The 20,606-nt window shown below is 50.9% G+C and overlaps 8 protein-coding genes across 8 annotated transcripts; 5 read left to right on the forward strand and 3 right to left on the reverse strand.

The window, feature by feature from the left end:
• The first annotated feature begins 1,791 nt into the window (after positions 1-1,791).
• GGI43DRAFT_139717 (chitin synthase III catalytic subunit) lies at positions 1,792-3,473 on the forward strand. Its single transcript, XM_083199280.1, has 5 exons — positions 1,792-2,067; positions 2,155-2,190; positions 2,266-2,450; positions 2,506-2,599; positions 2,693-3,473. The coding sequence occupies exons 1-5, from the start codon at positions 2,038-2,040 to the stop codon at positions 3,341-3,343; spliced, it is 996 nt and encodes a 331-aa protein (XP_083064663.1). The 5' UTR covers positions 1,792-2,037; the 3' UTR covers positions 3,344-3,473.
• A 591-nt stretch (positions 3,474-4,064) lies between these two features.
• GGI43DRAFT_392554 (TFIIH/NER complex subunit SSL1) lies at positions 4,065-6,008 on the forward strand. Its single transcript, XM_083204577.1, has 2 exons — positions 4,065-4,784; positions 4,846-6,008. The coding sequence occupies exons 1-2, from the start codon at positions 4,207-4,209 to the stop codon at positions 5,705-5,707; spliced, it is 1,440 nt and encodes a 479-aa protein (XP_083064664.1). The 5' UTR covers positions 4,065-4,206; the 3' UTR covers positions 5,708-6,008.
• An 11-nt stretch (positions 6,009-6,019) lies between these two features.
• Positions 6,020-7,957, reverse strand: GGI43DRAFT_139745 (Glyoxalase/Bleomycin resistance protein/Dihydroxybiphenyl dioxygenase). Its single transcript, XM_083199283.1, has one exon. It carries the CDS (start codon positions 7,451-7,453, stop codon positions 6,209-6,211), a length of 1,245 nt encoding a protein of 414 aa, XP_083064665.1. The 5' UTR covers positions 7,454-7,957; the 3' UTR covers positions 6,020-6,208.
• Positions 7,958-9,359, forward strand: GGI43DRAFT_139744 (uncharacterized protein). Its single transcript, XM_083199282.1, has one exon. It carries the CDS (start codon positions 8,462-8,464, stop codon positions 9,257-9,259), a length of 798 nt encoding a protein of 265 aa, XP_083064666.1. The 5' UTR covers positions 7,958-8,461; the 3' UTR covers positions 9,260-9,359.
• On the reverse strand, positions 9,307-9,778 carry GGI43DRAFT_139792 (uncharacterized protein). The gene is made up of 2 exons (XM_083199284.1): positions 9,546-9,778; positions 9,307-9,460 (listed from the first exon to the last, which is right to left on the reverse strand). The coding sequence occupies exons 1-2, from the start codon at positions 9,689-9,691 to the stop codon at positions 9,355-9,357; spliced, it is 252 nt and encodes an 83-aa protein (XP_083064667.1). The 5' UTR covers positions 9,692-9,778; the 3' UTR covers positions 9,307-9,354.
• A 204-nt stretch (positions 9,779-9,982) lies between these two features.
• On the forward strand, positions 9,983-10,743 carry GGI43DRAFT_420244 (60S ribosomal protein eL27; the record flags this gene model as incomplete). Its single annotated transcript, XM_083207786.1, has 2 exons — positions 9,983-10,045; positions 10,312-10,743. 2 exons carry the CDS (start codon positions 9,983-9,985, stop codon positions 10,741-10,743), a joined length of 495 nt encoding a protein of 164 aa, XP_083064668.1.
• Positions 10,744-11,176: 433 nt separating this feature from the next.
• Positions 11,177-13,330, reverse strand: GGI43DRAFT_139740 (triose-phosphate transporter family-domain-containing protein). The gene is made up of 4 exons (XM_083199281.1): positions 12,941-13,330; positions 12,786-12,853; positions 12,085-12,716; positions 11,177-12,019 (listed from the first exon to the last, which is right to left on the reverse strand). Exons 1-4 carry the CDS (start codon positions 13,075-13,077, stop codon positions 11,618-11,620), a joined length of 1,239 nt encoding a protein of 412 aa, XP_083064669.1. The 5' UTR covers positions 13,078-13,330; the 3' UTR covers positions 11,177-11,617.
• Positions 13,331-16,900: 3,570 nt separating this feature from the next.
• GGI43DRAFT_392562 (protoporphyrinogen/coproporphyrinogen oxidase) lies at positions 16,901-19,677 on the forward strand. Its single transcript, XM_083204578.1, has 6 exons — positions 16,901-17,429; positions 17,561-17,630; positions 17,704-17,784; positions 17,866-18,216; positions 18,296-18,721; positions 18,781-19,677. Exons 1-6 carry the CDS (start codon positions 17,419-17,421, stop codon positions 19,378-19,380), a joined length of 1,539 nt encoding a protein of 512 aa, XP_083064670.1. The 5' UTR covers positions 16,901-17,418; the 3' UTR covers positions 19,381-19,677.
• Positions 19,678-20,606: the final 929 nt, after the last annotated feature.

The raw sequence follows: 20,606 nt of genomic DNA on the forward strand, positions 1-20,606 counted from the left end.
AGGTTGCCATTTTTAGATATATAGAATCTCTGCAGAGCCGCCATTTATGGTGCAGCTCCGGATGACGAGCTACGTTCAATGCATGTTAGTGCTAGCCTGGAGCTGCAGTGGATGCCGTGATGCGATGCGCATGAACATGCCCTGTGCTTTAGGCCTCGGATTTGAAAGATGACCGGGATTCTTTTATGTAGAATCTGACCACGGGGGAGTACTATAAAGAATGAGCGAGGATGCTCCAAAGTTTCCATTGGTTCGCTAGAGTGACCTGATTTTATTTTTAAATATGGAGAATGCTTCATGTGAGATAAAAAGAAACGAAAAAGAAGAGAAGCATGAAAGAAGGATACGAAGAAAACAAAAAGAAAGGTCAGTTTGCATGAGGATCATCTGCAAGATGCACACAATGCGTCGCAGCTACCTAAAGCAATGCAGCTGTTGGACCTTTGAGCCTTTTACGAGCCACACGCTGATATGCGGCGCCACGTAGCTAACCGATCTGCTACTGGGGATGTCTGAGGGCCGTATCGATTGGCTGCGCTACAGGTAGCATCAGCCATGCGAAGCCGCTTCGTTAGCAGATGCACGTATACGAGTAGTAGCAACAATTATAGAACTCTATAGCGCATCCTAAGGTGCTTACTGCATTCCTGTGGCAAATTTTTCTTCAGCTAGGTACTAGCAGTAGTCTTCAACATGATACTGGCTACTGGGCATTGCAATGTTAGTGCTGCATCCGTACTACTAGGTAATTAAATGGAAAAATTTTGTGTCATCGTACTGCTACTGTATTCCATACCAGTTGCTAGAAAAAGACATGAGACTAGCCAGGGTATACGAGCAAAGGTGATGTCGCAGCAACGGGTTTGTTCTATTTGTCTCAGTCATCGTCAGCTTTCCCAAACAGGGAGGTTCCCTGTCAAAGGCAGCCCAGCCACCAATCACGCGACGCACAGCTCTAGCGTGGGATCACCCGAGGCCCCACCCCGTCCACTCAGCGAGCCCGTTCCTGCTTTAGCTGCCAAGTTGGGCCCAGCAACGCCAGGACCTGGCCTAAAGGGCAGCCGCCAGGTGCGCTAGAGCGCTAGGCCAGTGCTAGGCCCCGGGGGCTTGACGGGGCTTTAGGGGAAGACAATGGTGGCTCGTTTAGCAGCGCGGCCCAACCACTCGCAATACAGGCTGTTATGAGCAGAGCCTTGGCGACCCAAAAGGTCCCTTGTAGGCCCTCACAGCGTTGCAACTGTTTCTGCTGTTTAGGCCATGCCGTGTCAAAGGTACCTGTGCATTGCGTGTATAGACAGCGCTTCTCCGCGGTACTGGTTACTCCGCAGCATCGGCCCAAGTATCGTCAAGCGCCCCCAGCGCTGCAGGTGCCTCGAACACCCCCATTTTTCCGCCATTGGAGTCTCCCTTGCCTACGGCAACGCCTAGAACTGCCCACGGCGTCCTCTTCTCCCACTCTCCTCCTCCACTGCAGCCAGAATAATCCACCAGGAAGCGAGAAGGCCTCGTCTCTGATCAGATTGGAGTGTCTGATCAAGGTATAGACGGCCAAGGGGCGACGCATTGAAACGCAGTTTATAGTCGAGCCACGACATCGCGCATATTACACCGCCGACGACAACTTTATTCCCCCCTTGGGCCACGAGTACTTGTCGAGCAATTTCACCACATTGCTGTCGCAACCACAGCACCGGGCCAGCGCAAACACGTCGACAGCCGATTTCGCTGCCTCGCGTATTCCTCCACGCTTCGATCCGACTGGGACGGACCCTAGTAGCGAAGGAAACGAACAAGACGAAATTCAAGAAACGAAAAGAGCCAGGGCCTGTGCCTCTTCTGCATCTCCGCCCTAACACGCACTCGACCAGCTTCTGCAGCTGCTTTTAGCGCCTCCTGCAACCAGACACCGACTTGCTGCATTCTGACGGTCGACCTTCACTCCCATCGCCATTCTCGTCAATTCTGCCGCCCCAATTGTGATTGCATCGCTGGATGCTGATCGCGTGCTGATCAAACTGCTAAGCATCCGCAGTCACAATGGGGTCCACGGCTTTTGGAAACTTTAATGTACGCCGTCGTCCAAACCACATCCCATTCCGCCTCACCTCCCGTGGTGCTGTGCAACGAGCTTAACTGACTGATTTTTGAAAATAGGACTTTTGCAAAGACTCGACTTTGCCGGTCTGCAATGTAAGTTATTGGAAGAAAGAGGAGACAATGACAAGCACAAACGGCAAATGATCTTCGAAACTAACTACTATATAGCTTTTATCTCAAAAATTCCACAACCAAACAGGTCCATGGGGAGGATGTGAGCTCAGAGGAATCTCGCTGAGCGGCGGCCGACACCTGGGTAACATTGGATCAATCATCCTGTGTGGCCTTGGTATTGTCATGGCAACGTTCTTGATTCTCAAGGCGGACAAGAAGAAAGCTGCCGTGGGTCGTCGGTATGTATTACCATACACAGAGCTTTCGGATACCACAGCTAACACGATACAATAGTGAGATTCAGCTGTTCCTCATCGGCTATATTCTTATTAGCATATGCGAGATTTTCTCCGTTGGCGAATTCCCCCTCAACAATACCGTGCGATTAGTACGTCTGCCTATCTCCCCCGAATTTGACTTTGGCCCATTCCTCCAGTTGCCATGATGTGGTTCACCATTTATTAACGCTTTCTTAATCTAGGCTTTTAGCGGCATCCACATTGGTGCCATTATCGCAACTACTTGGGTTCTCATGTTGAACGCTGTTGTTGGATACCAGTTGCTGGACGACGGAACCCCATTGTCTCTGGCTCTGTTGGCGATTTCCTCTGGCGCACTCTTCATTGGCACTGGTTATATTGCCCTCGATACAGGTTTCAGCTGGACTGGATTTTGGGACAGTAGCTACCAGCTCCCGAACCGTAACATCGCCCTCTACGTGTTATACCAGCTTATCCCGCTGATATTCCTCGTTGCCTTCTATGTTCTCGAGACTATCCTTGTGCTTCGAGTCCTGGGAGAGCTCCGCCCGATGATTTATTTGACCGGAGCAGCTCTACTTTTCGCCATTGGTCAAATTTTCAACTATGTCATCAGCAAGTACATCTGCGATGGGAGCAGCGGCAAGGTTGACGGAGCCCTCTTTGAAACGCTTTTCACGCTTCTGGCCGTCGGCATGATTTTTGTCTTCTGGTCAAGCATCACCGAGGACGACTGGCCTATGCCTGCAACAGAATCGTACACAGCCCCGGGCTATACTGCCAGTGCAGGATATGCCGGCCAGTCATATGCCGGCCAGTCTTACGCACAGGGCTACTCCTCTCAATCGTACAATACTCAGCCTTACAACTGAGATAATCTTGCAACATTTTGGGTTTCCTAAAACTTGGCGTTTATAGGCGGTCGCATTGATGGTTTCATTTTCTCTTTTGTTTTTTCTACTTCTCAACATATATACGCTTTTTTCCTCGACGAGTTTACGATGAGTCGAACGACGCGCTCACGCACCACATATGAAACTGCTAGAGTATAGTAGTTGTGATGGATTTCTCTTTTTCCTTGCTTCTTTTGGTCTGAGGGGGAGAGATGGTAGGATGGCCAGTCGCATTATGTTAGAGCCGAAGTTGATTTTGTTGGTGTCTCTTATCCTCATCTAGCGAGGTGTTTGAAGTTTCTTCGATAACAATGTTTTGCGTACTGGTGTGTCTTTGTTTCAGGACATGTTGTGAGTTGGAGAAAGTTTGTGGGAGGAAAAATATGAGTTTCTGGTTTCTAGGTGGATGCATGCTATGGGCTTCATAGCCAGATAGCTTGTACAGTGGTTTAGATAAGACTTTATAGTATACCCCAGGTGAAGTGAGTGATACTCACCTATAATAATAAAGAGTTTTAGATTGAGATTGAAAATATTCCATGTTTCTCTGGATTACAAAATGGAATAGAGTTTAGCACTAAATATGTGGGATGCTGCTTTGGAATCAAGTGACAGGCTCATGCATTTGGCGTTTAGTGGGGAGCTACGTACGATGCGCTAACGAGGCTGAGATAATGTTTTCGGCAGCCTTATCAATTATCACTGCTTCAACTCTCCAGCCAGGCCACCATCCAATTCTTCTTACCAATTACACCCATTCATTTCCTCCATTTCTAAGATAAAAATTCTCTTTCATCATACATCCTAGACTATTTTAAACTGCTGGTTTCCTCCAATTCACAATGGCCGACTCCGATGGCGAGTACGTCGCTGACATGTCGGACGACGACATCATGGACCACACCGTGACCGACGGCGACCCGAGTGCAGCCCGAACCAAAGGCTCAAAGTCATCGAAGAAGAAGCGCGAACGAAACGAGTCGAAAGCATGGGAACAGTCCAAGCGAACATGGGAGACGGACCTCCCCGAGGAAGACGATGGCATGCTCAACCTGGCGGGCTACGAGGCCGAGCGGCGCAGACGGCTGCTGCGCGACACGACGCCCCTGCAGAGAGGTATCATACGGCATCTGGTGCTGGTGCTGGATATGTCGTTTGCCATGGCCGAGAAGGACCTGCTGCCCACGCGGCACAGGCTGACACTGAGCTACGCGGCGGCGTTTGTGAGGGAGTACTTTGAGCAGAACCCGATTTCACAGCTGGCCATTGTGGGCATGAGGGATGGAGTGGCGGTTCGGATAAGCGATATGGGAGGGAATCCCGCTGAGCATCTGGAGCGACTGCGAGATCTGGAGGGTCAAGATCCGCAGGGGAACCCGAGCTTGCAGAATGCGTTGGAGATGTGTCGCGGAGCGTTGTTGTGAGTTGCTGCCACAAATGATCATGCTGCTTTGACGTGCTGAGCTAACTTGAGATGACAGCCATGCTCCCTCACACGGCACACGAGAAGTGCTCATTATCTATGGTGCCCTACTATCGAGTGACCCAGGCGACATTCACGACACTATTAGCAACCTCATTGCCGAGCGAATACGAGTATCTGTTGTCGGACTATCAGCTCAGGTTGCTATTTGTGCAGAGCTCTGCTCAAGAACGAACGCGGGCGACGAGTCACAATACAATGTCGCCATGGACGAAACACACTACAAAGAGCTCTTCTTAGCGGCAACTACACCCCCCGTGAACCGGACAAAAGAGCAAAGCACATCCAGTCTCCTAATGATGGGCTTCCCATCGCGGACACTTGCTCCCGGAGGGACCACCAGCTACTGTGCCTGCCACAGCAAGCCTTGCCGAGAGGGATACTTCTGCACTCGATGCAGTGTCAAAGTCTGCAGACTACCCTCAGAGTGCCCCTCCTGCGGACTGACACTGATTCTATCTACACATCTTGCTCGATCATATCACCATCTTTTCCCCTTGAGAAACTGGGTTGAAGTACCCTGGGCCGAAGCATCGCAATCCACAGCCTGTTTCTCCTGCCAGAGTCCCTTTCCCGAGCCCCCGAGACCTAACAAGGAGAAAGGAAAAGATGAAGCACCCACTAAGGCGCCTGCGAAGGGCGTAAGTGAAAGTGGGAGGTATAAGTGTCAAGTGTGCGGGAACCACTTCTGCATTGACTGTGATGTCTTTGCTCATATGGTGATACACAACTGTCCTGGATGCCAGAGCCAGCCACAAACTGTATCTGCGGGTATTGATGGCGCTGGGACAGCGGTGCCAGTGGAAGCAAATGGGAATGGGCATACAAACGGTGGTGGAGTCATGGTTATAGACGGGTAGTTGAATAGACTCTCAGAGGAGCAGGAGGAGGATCTAAGTTGAAATCAGCTTCAAAAAGTGCTACGAGGATGTTGTTTACACGTGGTCTGGATATTACTACAGATACAGCCTCTTTTTTATTCTTTTTTATAGCTACTTATGGCGTCTGGGTAAGAGCATGTACGGAGTACAACGGTTGGTGCCCTATTATAAAAGGGAGATACCTTTTTTTTGCCGTCTACAAAAGTTGGATGGTCTTTATTATCATAGTTGGACAAGGAAGAAGAAAAAAATCACAATATCAAAACAATATTTTTAAGAAGCATAATTATTTTTTGAAATGAATTTAATATATTTTTTTTATTTCCATTTCAGCATGATTCGCAATCGTAGTTACTATGCTCCTAAACTACCAATCCCAAAAGCTCTTCTTAAAGCTCTTATTGCATTTATATAGAAATGCCCCAAAGTTTTTATCAAACTCCTAAATGAATCACGCTAAAGTTAAATCATTATATACAATTACAAGTTTCCTCGCTCGGCTTGCTCGCGCTCAATGGCCTCGAACAAGCTCTTGAAGTTACCAGCGCCAAAGCCCTCAAAGTTGTTTCTCTGAATAATCTCAATGAAGACCGTAGGACGGTCCATGAGGGGCTTGGTGAAGATTTGCAGCAGATAGCCGCCCTCATCGTAGTCGATGAGGATGTTGAGGCGCTGGATCGTGTCCAGGTCCTCCTTGAGCTGCCAGCTGCGCTTCTCCGTCTTGAGGCGCTGGCGAATAGTATCATAGTATGTGGAGGGCACGTTGATGAAATCGGCGCCGCGCGCGCGCAGGGCCGAGACGGAGGTGATGATGTCCGAGGTGAGGAGGGCCATGTGCTGGACACCAGGGCCGGAGTTGAAGATGACGTACTCCTCGATTTGGGACATCTTCTTGCCAGGGGCGGGCTCGTTGATGGGCATCTTGACCAGGTTGTTGGGCGAAGCCATAACGATGGAGCTCAGAGCAGAGAACTCGGTGCAGATCTGGGAGTCATCCACAGACCAGAAGCGGTGGAAGGAGAGGCACTGCTCGTAAAAGGCACAGGCAGAGACCATCTCGTTCCAACCCTGGTTGCCGACGCAGTGGTCGATGCGGACAAGGGGAACGTTGGGTAGCTCCACGGAAGAAGTGCGCTTTTTACCAGCGCGGAAGCCAGGGAGGAAAGGCCCAGTGTAGCCTCGGCGGTTGATGAGAGAGTGTGTAGTATCACCATATGTGCAGATGACGGCCGTGGTGACGGAGCCGTTCTCATCTTTGGTGGTGGTTGGGCCTTGGACGGCGACAGCGCCTTCGGCCACAGCCTTTTCGTATACGCCAGCAACGTTGTCAACCTCAAAGGCAACGTCCTTGACGGCATCACCGTGCCTCTCAAGGTGAGCATGCATGGCCTTCAGGAGCGCCCTGTCCGAGTCGGAGATGGGCTCATCCTCAGGGAGGTGAGCCTCCGATCGCAGAGGCGAGGTGAAGACGAAGCGAACGCCATTGTTGGTAACAACATATGACGAAAAGTATCGGCTGCCAGTCTCGAGACCCTTGTAGGCAGTGGTCTCGAATCCGAAGAGAGTGGTGTAATATGAAGCCGCCTGCTTGGCGTTGCCAACCCACCAGGTTACATGATCGTAGCCGGTGAAGTCGGCGGGGGGCTGGATAGCGAAGTGGTCGGGATTGGTACCGTTGGTTGCAGGTTGCTGCTCTGGGGAGTTGCTGATAGCAGACGGGGACATTGCCACTCAGAAGGTATAGGGGGGTGGATCTCTGGGGAAACCGGGTTGTATATGTGCCTGTTAAAGCAAGATGTAATGACCAAACTCAAGGTCTTTAAAAGGTGTAAGATGGTGTATTGGTAGTAGTATCTAGATTTAGATTTGCTCAGTGGCTTGGAAGCTCGAATGGTATATATATATAGCCCCTGGTGGGCAGCACGGGCTTATGAATCCTGTAAAACATCATTCAGAGCATCCCCACTGGCTGTCAACTCTGCCATCGGATTCTAACGGCCCAAGTTGATTGAGAGTTTCGAGGCGGCTTATGCTGGTTACCAAAACACACGCTGCGTAATAGGGCAATGGATTTATCCCCCGGCCAGCTCGGAGCGCAAATGCACGAGGCCTGTTAGACGACCAGCTATAATAAAACCAGCTCTCTTACTGGTCGTTGCCAACGACGCCTCGTTTCCTCTGCGGGGCCTTGCCACGATCATCGATGCGACTTTGAATCTCCTTGCTGCGAACGGTCTCAAACGCCGTAGCGCCGGGAGTCAGAAGCCGTGCGGAATGAGGCCGCGCCGGCGGTGGAAACCGAGGGGAACCGACAATGGCCGCCCCGCCCTGAGCCCGGCTTTGCTTCCGCCCGCCACCGACGCATTCGGATGACAGCATGCGGGCGCTCTCACACGCGAGTCTGGAGAGTCGCAAGCCGATCGATCTTGTATGAGATAAGGAGTAAAATATTCCGCTTACTATCAAAGCTCCGCTAGCTGCCGAAGTGTTGGTTGTAGTAAACGTTTTGTCGAGCGGCGAGTCACTTGACACGGCTACTGTAGGTAATGTTTCAATCGTAGACCATCCGGGGTTTTCATATGAATTGGAACCGCCACTTGATGTTTGTTTCTTTTCCATCCTTGAAACAACTTTCTTCAAACCACTTCAAATCTCCAGTCGTATAATTTCGCAAGAAAAATTGATATTTATTCTTCGAAACTTGAAGCGTCGACGTAAATTACCACAGCCAAAATGACGACAGTATCATTGAGCCGGCACGACATCAATGTGCTCGAGAAGATTAAGGACCCCGAGTCCAATCCGGGCACGGGCATCGTCATCGACTCTGCGCTTCCTCGCGACCCCCAGATCATCGACCACAGCGTCTATGAGAGAGTGATGGAGAGGGAACGCACCATCATCCGCACCCTCCAAGCCATCGAGACGCAGCTCATTAGCTTCCAGAGCGAAGAGGACACGGACAAGGTTATTGAGAGCTACAAGAATTGCGTGTCAGATTTTGGCAATCTCATTTCAGATTATCCTCTATACGCTAGCGCAAGAAATAACCGCGCCCAAATCATGCGGCGGCTGTATGGAGACGCCATGCTGCTGAACTATACATCGACCCTGCCTTTACCATTGATCCCTCAGCCAGAACAAGCCGAGAAGAGAAAGGCAGCCATGGAGACATTGGAGGATATGGAAACTGCCATCCGGCTGCTCACGCCACCATTGCCAACCACCCCCATGTCTGCGCAGGCAGCCCGAACATTGTCCATGGCACACACGCAACGAGCAGCCATCTACCTAAGAACAGCCAAGTTCTTGTCAGACCGCCAGCTTGACATTGATGAGAGCCGTCCAGAAGCCTCTTGGTCTCGTCTGGAATTTGAAGAGGCTGCTTCACGAGACTTGGCTCTCGGCGGCAGATATGGAAATCAGATTGCGAAAGCTCTGGCCGTCAGTGTCAACCCAACCGCAAAACTCTGTGGGCAAATGGTTCGAGAAGCGATGAAGAAGGAGTATGGCCCCTCATTTGAGATGTAAAATGTTTTTTTTTTTTTTAAACCCCTAACGAGCCTGGTACATGTCATTTCCCTTTTTGTATATTCCAGAAGAAAGACGGGTAGTTATGAGTTGGGTCATCGCATGGTTGTAGTGACCCATAATTTGGCGTTTGTGTATTTAAAGAGCATAGGATAGTGGCGTTCCTGGGCCAAGGCCTTGAGATTCAAGAAGAAGAAAAAACTATTTTTTAGAGAGCCCAACGCGTCTATGAAAATATGATTCAGCAAACGTGAAGTATTTCAATTTGCAATTTTAAATGTCATACCGTAGTCCAGCCTCTATCGTCTCATTCGTTGTCTTTCCCTTGGCCTTTTCCTCACGGTTAATCCTAGTCGCAGCAGCCGACAATCCAATAAAGACCGCAAAAATAGGATCAGCGACCCGAGAAATGATATATGTCGGCGCAGGCATTGTCACAAGGTCGATTTGGTTCCTATCTTGCTCAAAGCTCCTACTCAAGCTGGTGAGGGCTACTAGTATATCGCTCTACTAAGATTGGTGATTCAGCAAGAGAGATGCACGCACAGACCCACCTCTGATAAGCAAGCGCAATCACCACGTGATATAGCACCTGCGAGTCGCTTGCCCCAAATCGACAGCCCACAAACCCCAAATTTTGCACCAAATTCCCGATCACGGTTCTATTGACGACGAAATCCCTTACCCTTCCAGCACATACCGACCACCCACAGGCAGGACAAAATGAAGTTCCTCAAGGTCGGCCGAGTCGCCATCATCACCCGAGGCCGATATGCCGGCAAGAAGGTACGAATTCAAAAACGAACAATTCCCAAGTCGCCCAGCATCAATTCTCAAATTTGCACTCGACGTCGCATAATTTTTTTCTGCCCCAGGAGGAAACCATTCGATGGGAAGAGGAGGACATACACAGGAAGAGAAGGGCAGGATTGATTTTTGGACGCGAGTGCTGTTGGAATTTTCGCTCTGATTGCGGCTTCACGTTTTACAATACCTACTACAAGAAAGTAAAAAATGGACTGGAAGTGCTGACATTGTATCTTTTTCTTCAGGTCGTCATCATCCAGCCCGTCGACAACGGCAACAAGCCTCACCCCTTCGGCCACGCCATCGTTGCCGGTATCGAGCGCTACCCCTCAAAGATCACCCGTCGCATGTCCAAGACCCGACAGGAGAAGCGCAGCAAGGTCAAGCCCTTCATCAAGGTCATCAACTACAACCACCTGATGCCCACCCGATACACCCTTGAGCTCGAGGGCATCAAGGGCACCATCTCCGCAGACACCTTCAAGGAGGTCAGCCAGCGCGAGGACGCCAAGAAGACTGTCAAGAAGGTTCTGGAGGAGCGATACACCAGCGGCAAGAACCGATGGTTCTTCACCCCTCTGAGTATGTTTATTATCCTGGATATCTACCCCCTGAGAAAATTGGAAACAAAAGATATCAAGACGCTAACTACTTGCCTCTTTAGGATTCTAAATTAAAAATCGTTTTCTCCATCACGGTTTGGGAGTTGGCGGGATGTAAAGAGCATCGATTGGTACTTTTAAGGAACCCCGGTTTATGGGCTCAAATATGATGTTCATTATCAAATTATTCACATGTTTTCTTTAATACGTGAATGTTCTCGTTGCCAGTGACGTGGGACTCGAAAGCGACATTGATCTGAAAGGGAAACACGATTACACTACTCTTCCAGTGTCCCTGACCCGGCGCTGGTTCATGAATGGCACGAAAGAGGGGAAGGAAAATAAAACCGAAGCCTTGAGATAGACCGTTTGGCTTTTTGTAGCTACACCAATTGATTTTCTCTGCACCTCATTTGCTACTAATTCTATTTGTGCCAAGGGGGGGAATAAAAAAAATTACAAACACTTATGTGCTGTGCATGATATGAGTCTTGGTTATTTTTTTAATAATTTTTTTAAACAAAAACATATTAAAAACGCTTTGTAGTGATTTCATCTCTACATTTCTATGAACTCGTGTTTCACGCCATCTAAAGTACATCTAATTAGACCTAGGCGCGATACAAACTTGTTCGAGCAGCATCGACCGGGAGTGCTGCTTCGACGCTCTATAATTATACACCAATAAAAAAAAACAGGTCTCAAACAACCAAGGATGACGCAAGCCCCTCTTTATCTCCAAATTAGAGGGGCACCTTTTCTGGCTTGCCGGAATTTTTGGTGAGAATGAAAGAACGCGCCGGAGCCTTAATCATGGCCCCGTCGCTCACAAGAAAAAGAAGATTGACCGTTAGATTGACTGTCCTTCCAACCAAACAACGCCGTTGACGCAATCGTACTTCGTTTTACAGTTTGGCTCTTAAAAGAGCCATGATTTCATTCATGACGTTTAAGAAGCCTCCTGAGCGGCGGCCGCGGCGGCAGCATTGCCCTTGAAGTGGTTGGTAACTTCAGAGGCCAGCTTGTGGGGGTCGTACTCGGGGGCATAAGTAGGAGCCAGACCGCCAAAGAGGCAGAAGATGAGGAAGACAGCCATCACAATGATGGACAGCTTGCGGAGGATTGGCTTGCGAGCACCAAACTCAGCCCACTGGCGGCCAGCCTCACCAGCATAGCCCTTGAGAGCCTCGAAGCCGAGCTTGTAGTAGACCATGCCACCGAGAGCGATGGAGTAGCCAAAGAACTGGAGAGGAGTAACCTGAGTGCCCCAGATCATCATGGAGGCGACAACAAGCATAATATCCTTGAGAACACCGCAAAGGGTGAGGACAACGGCGGAAGTCTTGCCAATCTGTATATAAAGTTAGCCGATTTGAAATTGCAGGTAGGGAAGCTGGTTTGGAGGAGGCAACTGACCAAGAAAACGACGGAGACGTTCAGCATGAAGGCGCAAAGACCGTTGAGGAAGAAGGTGAAGAAGCCGACATTGTAAACCTCAGCCATGGAGACCTTGGGGAACTCCCAGATCAGAGCAACCACACCGTTCATGACAGCGCAGATGGGGGCGAAGTAGTACAGAGAAACCAGAGGGTCCATCTTGAAGTCGGCAGAGCTCAAGAGTCTCTGGACCATGGTAAGTCGGAGAGCCTCGAAGATGACACCAGCAATCTGGTACATGACACCAATAACGACGAAGTGGATTTCGCCCATCGACGCAATGATGACACCGACGACAATAGCGGAGACGTTGAGGAACTGCTTCAGGTTTGGCGAAGACACACCGAGAGCCCAGCCGGAAATCAAGACGGCGACGGGGGTGGTGGCCTTGAGCATCTGAATAAAGGCAACGGAGAGGTAGAGGTAGGTCAGGTTGCCGCAGATCAAACTCAAGCTGAAGAAGACACCAATGGGGACGACGGCTCGCAGGTAGACGCGGCCGGTCATCTTAACAGTCTTTCGGCCATCGAGAAGAGTCGTCCAGCGGGCCAGAATCTGCGTAACGACGGTGGCAAAGGTAAGGTGGTAAGTCGTGAGGATAACGGGATAGCCTGGAGCCAAAAAGCGTCAGCGCACATTCTGAATTGGCGGGAGAAGAGCGTAGAGGGGGAAGCACATACGGAAGTTGAGAGTGTCCAGGAGCCACTTGTTGAACAGGATAACGGAAGAACTGAAGCCAATCCATGTGCTGCGCTGCGCATTAGCAAAACTGCGTCCATCATCTCCTCGCCGATCTTCTTTCTCGGTATTTTCTCTCTCTCAATGGCAAACTCACACAACATAGAAGACGGGGTGCAAAGCAGCCTTTGCAGGCGCGGGCTTGTCAGCCTGGGGGTTGACGGTGGGCAGGACAGGAGAGCTGTCGGCGCGAGTGATGTCGCCCGACACTCTAATCTTTTCTTCTCCAGACATGATGGCGGCGCTGATGCAATTCGCAGAGAGAGTTGCAGGCGTGTAAAGGGTTGAAGAAGGTGAAGGCGGCGGTTGCTCGCACAGAGGTTTTGTCTCTGGATTTAGGGGAGACGCGCAAGAGAACGAGTGGACGGACTGACAGGCGTCCTTTTTTAGCAGGGCAGGGTACGAAGTACGTAGCCTCAAGAAAAGCCGACAAGGGGTGGGTTGAGAGTGAGAAAAAAGAGTGTGAGGGGTGTCCCGTATGCAATAAAGCGAGGGTGCTGTTCGTATAACGAAAAAAATAAAACAGGGACCGCCCGGAAGAAGAAAAGTCTCGCGCAAGCAGCCAAGTAAGAATTAGGTTGCTGGGCGCTTGCGGGTTGCAGAGACGATTAGAGGAAACGAAGGAAAAAAGCAAAATACGAGTTGTACCAAAGGTGGTGGTGGTGTGCTCAAAGAAGAGAAAAAAAGAGAGGAAAAGCGAAGAGGTCTCTCAAATGAGGGAAGGCGAGGTCAAATAGGAGTCTAGGAGGCTAGAGAAATGCCAGACGGAGACACAGCCCGGCGCATCGAGGCAATTAAAATCGCGTCTCTTCTCCTGGAAATTGGCCTCCAGTATATTCCTGCGCGCGTACAATGCTGAGCGTGGCAGTAATAATATGCAACGAGCGCCAGAAGTGCTGCCCACAAGTACCAGTACAGGGCATGGGCCACATCCACCGGTGCCACTCTAGTACAAGTACGGCGGCAGTCTGCTCTGCCCAGTCGGGTTGCTTCAGGGGGTTTTTGCAGGCCCCGGCTCGAGGCAGAGGGAGTGCTACAGGGGAGGGGGCCACTACTGCTAGCATCATTCAAACCCCCTGGCGAATCAATCCACCCACGTTTGATGGAGGCGGAGGCACCAGAGATAAGGGAAAAAAGATCATCTATGGAGTAACGGGGGTGCCAATAAAGTGCAGCCTTTCTGCATCGCCACAGCCCTAGCCGTGTACAAGTACGGAACGCGTCGTACTGGGCATGTACTTGCGGCATGAGAGGTTGAGGTGAATTCAGCGTGTAATTTTAGACCAGATGGGTCATAATAAGCTGCAGCCGCGAAATGGCAGGCAAATCTATCGTGATTAGTATAGCTTAGTATCAACACTCAGTGTGAATAGTATTCAAAAAAAAGGGTGACCTGACTCAAATAGAAGGAGGCAAGAGAACCAAAAATAAAAAAAAGGGCCACCCCCCGTTTTTCTCTGGCTTCGTCCTTTACACAGTGTTTCTACAAATTGACGAACGTTACATGTAGTTTTCTGCAAACAACAGCTCATTCATAGCCTTTGGTGCTGTGACGACTGCCACACTTGGAGTCTCGCCTCGACGTCCTCCAGGGGTCGCGGCTTGGACGAGATATTAATCTTTGAAGCACAATCAATTTATTGTTTGCAAGTCGTTTGTTTTGGCTTCTTATCAGCCTCGTGCCAGTGGCGGGGTCGAGAGCTAGAAGGATCGCGGGGGAGCGAGACGCCAAGAGGCTCGTTATGTTCTCACGATGCCTTGTGCAATGCCGTTGAAGCGGTAGCCTCTTCTCCACGTTCCCGTTGGCAGCAGGTGAGCCTGGGGGCCACGATACGAGGTGCGCTAGGAGAAAGCTTGGCACTGAGCTTCCAGGGACGCGCGCGAGTATGGCAGTTGCCAATACCACTTTGCTGGGTTAGGCTGCGATGCCGCATTTCAGCTTCAATGTTCTAGATGTGATTCTCGTTCCTCTGGCGGATTGTCTCGCCATCAGCTGCTCGCTGGTATGAGGCCAAACCTGATTTTCAGAGCTACGGGGGACCAACATGATTGCACATCACAATGACGGTTCCGTTTATTCCCACTGTGTTCATGTGGGCCCAGTTGTTATTATCGCGAAAAGTCTGCATTTGTCGAATATGTACTAATCCAGCAGGTAGGTCCAGTTGATATGATGAGCCCGGCCATCACTGCTGAATACTGTACAAGTTATGGGGCCATCAAGGCGCGGAGGCGGTATATACGGGGTACGCGATATTACTCCTTATAAATGCTCGCTGCTAATGCACCTGCGACATGGAACTTTCTGTAGCTGCAACCTTATGGATGGATGACACGCGGGCGTCTCACCGATCTTCTACAGTACCTCTCGAAGGAGTCGCTAGAATATCCCCATCCCTCGAAGTGCTGCTCCCCTTTCTTCAGCAGTTTCCCTTCCCTTTGTCCAAGGCAAAGCTGGGGATTTACTTTGTCCACAATGCCCATTCTCCTCGGGATGGCTGTCATTGTTGCATCACAACGACGGCGGCGGGTCTTTGCTAAGACATGCATCCATCCACGCGATTAATGCTCAGCTTTTGTCGCAACATTGCACATGTATGGACTACCGTCAATAAAACGGACCACCTTTATGGAGCACTCTACTTGGTGCAGTGTCTCTGGTGCTGGGTGCACCCATCATTTGTCGCAGGAACAGAGATTTCGGGCGTGTTACGGAGCACGGAGCGCAGCACGGAGCACCACGGCCGGTCGATCTTGATCTGCCGCTGTTTCAGGATTTAATACGGAGTGCAGCCGCATGCTAGCAGTCGTGCAGCAACTGTGGGAGCTAGGCCGACTGTAGCAGCGGGCCAGCTGATCGCGCCAGGAGAGCCTGGGTCCAATGACGTCGCGGCCCCAGGCTGGTGACGACGCAGCGCTTCTTTGTTCTGCTCGCCCTCTATTGGCCTGGGACGAGGATCTGCACTGCACATCTGACTGGAACTTTCATCGCTCGCTCACCGTCACGCTGCTGGCATCTCCTGGCCTCCCTGAAGATCATTTCTTCGTTCTATGGAAACTCGTGTAAACCGGTTTGCCTTTTTTGCGCGGATTCCAGAAAGTCCATGGCACGGGGTACCTACCGACTGATGGAAATGTGTAGATATCCGGGACATGTACCGAGAGATGGCCAGGGGAGCGGTAACTAGCCTCGCACAGTATCACGCCAGGCCGGCTGATGCCGTATGACAAGCCTTTCCTTTTGTTGCTTCTCCTTTTTCAGAAGGATCGAGTATGCAATGCCGTTCAGTTTCACGGCTGAAGTTTGTGGTGAACAGAGGCGGGATCAACGCAAACGGCCATGAGAGCACCAGCTTCCGTCTTATCACTTTGATACGGAGCCTGCCTATCGTCTGGCCAAAAACGCCTCCCCGTGCATAAACAAGCATGTGATGCATCAACTGATGAATTAGGCTTGTCTTTAAGCTGATGGAGCGAGCCGTGGTGGTATCCTCGACGGCAGCCAGCGTGCAACTGCGATCCGGCGGCTTCCTATCAACTGGCGCTTTGACGAGAAATTGCGACAGCATGTTAGCGCGCAAGGTGTAATCTCGAGCGACAGCAGCTTAGCAGTAGTACTACTAGATAGTGCTCCGTAATACTGTCCTTTCATCTCGTCCCATCCCATCCCATCCCATTCCAAAAATAATCAGCAAGGCTGGCAGCGATATTGTCGAGGCTACATGCGCCTATATTGTCGGTCGGCGTGGATCGAAAAACACGTACCTACATGCGCCGGTGCCGCTTGACCACCCATCTGATTCTAGTAGGTCACTCTTATCAGCGACAAGCATTGGGCTGCCTCGAAGATCTCAAGATCCCCGTGCTCAGCATCTAATATCAAAAAGCTTGTTCCGGCAACCTTCTTGGCTTCAAACAGCGGGCCGCCGCAGGCCCAGGAACGGCGCTGGATGGCTGCTGTAGACGCTGGGCCCGCCCGCTGCAGGCCCCCGCTAACGCCGCCACGGACGGGGCACTACAGCGGCCTGACTTCCAACTGTGCGGCGCCGCGAGTACCGCTACCTCTGCCTCGAGTTGCAAACGGCTCTGCGCCAGCATGTCCTCAAACCACTGGAGGTGGGACTCTTCATTATCCCCTGCCCACCCAGTGGCGGCTTGGCCACCCGCCGTTGGTCGAGGCTGGTGATGCTAAGGCCGTACGCGTGCTAGCGAGTCGTACTTGTGAGTGGGATGGAGGGGTGGAATCGGGCTTGCCAGGGTCGTAGGGTCAATGGAGAGGACAAGTAATAAAACTGAAGTGAGAATTGGGTTGGGCGTGCTGCCAGCCCCTGTCGCCAAAATAGTTCGGGCAGCCCCTCCATCACCGACTCCTTTCCCAGTTGCAATAGTTGAAAAGCAAATTGTCTGGCAGCTGCGCGATCCATTGGATTCTCTCTTTTGTTTCCTCTTCATCCTCTTGCAAAGGCATCACCTTATACCCATTCTTTAATCGTTGCTTCTTGGCGAGTGTGCAGCACCGTCCCTCAGTTTTCCAGCTTCAACTTTTTTTTTCCAGCCTCACCAAATTCCCCCACCATGGCCGACATGTGCGTATTTGCCCTCTGCTTCCCCTATTCAGCGCGAAATTTCGCGATGCTAGATTGCTCTATTGCCTCGTCTATACGATGATGCTCTTCTTCCAAAGCTGTTGTGTAACTAACGCCTGATTCAATTGCAGTAACGTTGACGTTCTCGTCATTGGCATGGGACCTACTGGTCTCGGTGCCGCCAAGCGTCTGAACCAGATCGTACGTGCCCCCTTCACCGCCAGATCTTGATACCCCGCGATGTTGTCCTTGTTCGTGCTAACCGCATCTTTAGAACGGCCCTTCATGGCTGATTGTCGACTCCTCCAACAAGGCTGGTGGTCTTGCCGGTACTGATGTCACTGATGAAGGCTTCGTAAGTCTCGCTCTCGCCACCTCGCCCTCGCTGTGGAATCTCGCGTTGGATCGTTGCGCTGACTGCTGCTGCTTGTTCTAGTTGTACGACGTTGGTGGCCATGTCATCTTCTCCCACTACAAGTACTTCGACGACTGCCTGGACGAGGCTCTCCCCAAGGACGACGACTGGTTCACCCACCAGCGAATCTCATATGTCCGCTACAAGGGCCTCTGGGTCCCCTACCCCTTCCAGAACAACATCTCCATGCTCCCCAAGGAGGACCAGGTCAGATGTCTGGACGGTTTGATCGACGCTGCCCTTGAGCACCGCGTCGCCAACACCAAGCCCAAGGACTTTGACGAGTGGATCCTCAGAAACACTGGTGCTGGTATTGCCGATATCTTCATGCGCCCCTACAACTACAAGGTCTGGGCCGTCCCTACCACCAAGGTAAGTACACGGATTTTCTTGCTCAGAAAACTACCTATCGCAATATATCTCTTCTTTTACTAACGCTTCGCTCCTCCAGATGCAATGCCAGTGGCTCGGCGAGCGAGTTGCTGCTCCCGATGTCAAGACTGTCACCAAGAACGTCGTCCTGAACAAGGTTGCCGGTAACTGGGGACCCAATGCCACTTTCCGATTCCCTGCTCGGGACGGTACCGGTGGTATCTGGATCGCTGTCGCCGACACTCTCCCCGCCGAGAAGAAGAAGTTCGGCAAGTCTGGTGAGGTTACCAAGGTCGACGCCGCCAACAAGACCGTCACCATGGCCGACGGCACCACCATTGGCTACGGCACCCTGGTCAACACCATGGCTGTCGACCACCTCGTCGAGAAGATGGGCAACCAGGAGCTCATCACCCTGTCCAAGGGTCTCTTCTACTCCACTACCCACGTCATTGGTGTTGGTATCCGTGGTGAGCGCCCTGAGCGCATCGGTGACAAGTGCTGGGTAAGAATCACACCATCTGTATGCAAGTCTTGGATTCTAGATGCTAACCGACTCAACAGCTGTACTTCCCTGAGGACAACTGCCCCTTCTACCGTGCCACCATCTTCTCCAACTACTCCCCCTACAACCAGCCCCAGAAGGACGCCAAGCTGCCCACCCTCTACCTTGCCAATGGCGAGAAGGCTTCCTCTTCCGAGGCTAAGGAGGGCCCTTACTGGTCCATCATGCTGGAAGTTTCCCAGTCTGAGCTGAAGCCCGTTGATGTGGACAACCTGCTCAAGGACTGCATTCAGGGTCTCGTCAACACTGAGATGCTCAAGCCCGAGGACGAGATTGTCTCGACCTACCACCGTGCCTTTGACCACGGATACCCCACTCCTTCTCTTGAGCGTGAGGGTGTCCTGAAGGAGCTCCTCCCCAAGCTCCAGGATATGGGCATCTACTCTCGTGGCCGCTTCGGCAGCTGGAGATACGAGGTTGGCAACCAGGACCACTCCTTCATGCTGGGTGTTGAGGCCGTCGACGCCATCACCAGCGGAGCTGTCGAGCTGACCCTCAACTACCCTGACTTTGTCAACGGCCGACAGAACACCGAGAGGCGTCTGGCACAGGCCTTTTCTTACGGAGCTCAGCCTCTGCCTACCCGGGAGAGAAACTAAAGGGGTCGCAAGCATTGAGATAATGGGGTTGAATACTATAAAGGGCACACTGTATACGTGCACCGTAATATGAGGCAGTGGCTATCAGTTATCTAGCTATGTGGTCTGTTACGAATGGGAATATTTTAAGGTCTGAAAATTTTACAGAATAGCTCGAATGATACGAACGCCCAGGCTTGTCCATGGGCAGTCGGGCACAGTATAGATTCTCTCGCTATAAAACAGCGAGTATAAGTTACGATAGAGATAGAGTGATTTTTGCTCTTTTTTGATAACAAATAAATATCTTATTAGGCACATTGGCTGTTTCGTATGTGACGAGTGACTATCTACCTAGGTACTGTGAAGGATTGGGTTATGTAAGTGCCAACACAGATGCATACCGAGCGTTTACCGAGCGTGGGTTCACTGTGGGAGCATACGGTTGCTCAGCATTGTATCACTGTACTACTGTTGTGTATTTTTATTTCTCAATTTTTTTAAGCTAAACCGGAGGACTTGGCCACCTACATCATCATCCACAGGTACAGATCGCCAAAACTACTAGCAAAAGGAAAAAAATTTCTTTTCATCTTCTTTTCCTTCTATTTTTTAACGGGATCAAAAGAGGAGCCTGGCAATTGAGTTTTGTGTCTGAGTAAGAGCAGCTGACGAAAGCGTCTTGGTCAGTTCCAGGGTATGTAGCATCATTGCCGTTTTCAGACGTGGCCCAATATCCTTTGGGTTGAGTTAGGTCGGCGTAGCAGCACACGGAGAAAAAAAAAAAAATTTAGTACTACCAAAGAAGAAGAAAAAAATTTACGCGGGAATACGCCCACCCCGGGAAAGACATCAATTGCGGAGCTTAAATCAAGCCCACATTGCCTCTATTACGGGCCAACATCTACATGTACAAGTCATGCCTCATACCTGCAGTAGGTACATGTAGCTTTTGGTGTTGGTGACTGATGGAAGCAAAAAAAGGGTTGGGTTTATTAGTATCTCGAGTTGGGTGGGTAATGGTATATCCCTTTGACACGTTGGCGCCTGGAAAGTGAAGATCAGCACCCAGGGTTTTTGGGATTTCCCATATTTCCCTCAGGCGTGATGAAGTGATGTGGGCTCGCGCACCACTTCGCTGTTAGATCTCTCAATAATGGACCCGAGCCCTCATTTTCCTTTCAGGCGAGGAGGCGTAACAGCCCATCAATACTTTTTAACAGCGAAAAGCCCAAAGAAAGCACAAA

This window comes from Trichoderma evansii, assembly GCF_050947405.1.
Source record: "Trichoderma evansii strain SZMC 28006 chromosome Unknown GGI43scaffold_2, whole genome shotgun sequence".
NCBI classification, from domain to species: Eukaryota; Fungi; Ascomycota; class Sordariomycetes; order Hypocreales; family Hypocreaceae; genus Trichoderma; species Trichoderma evansii.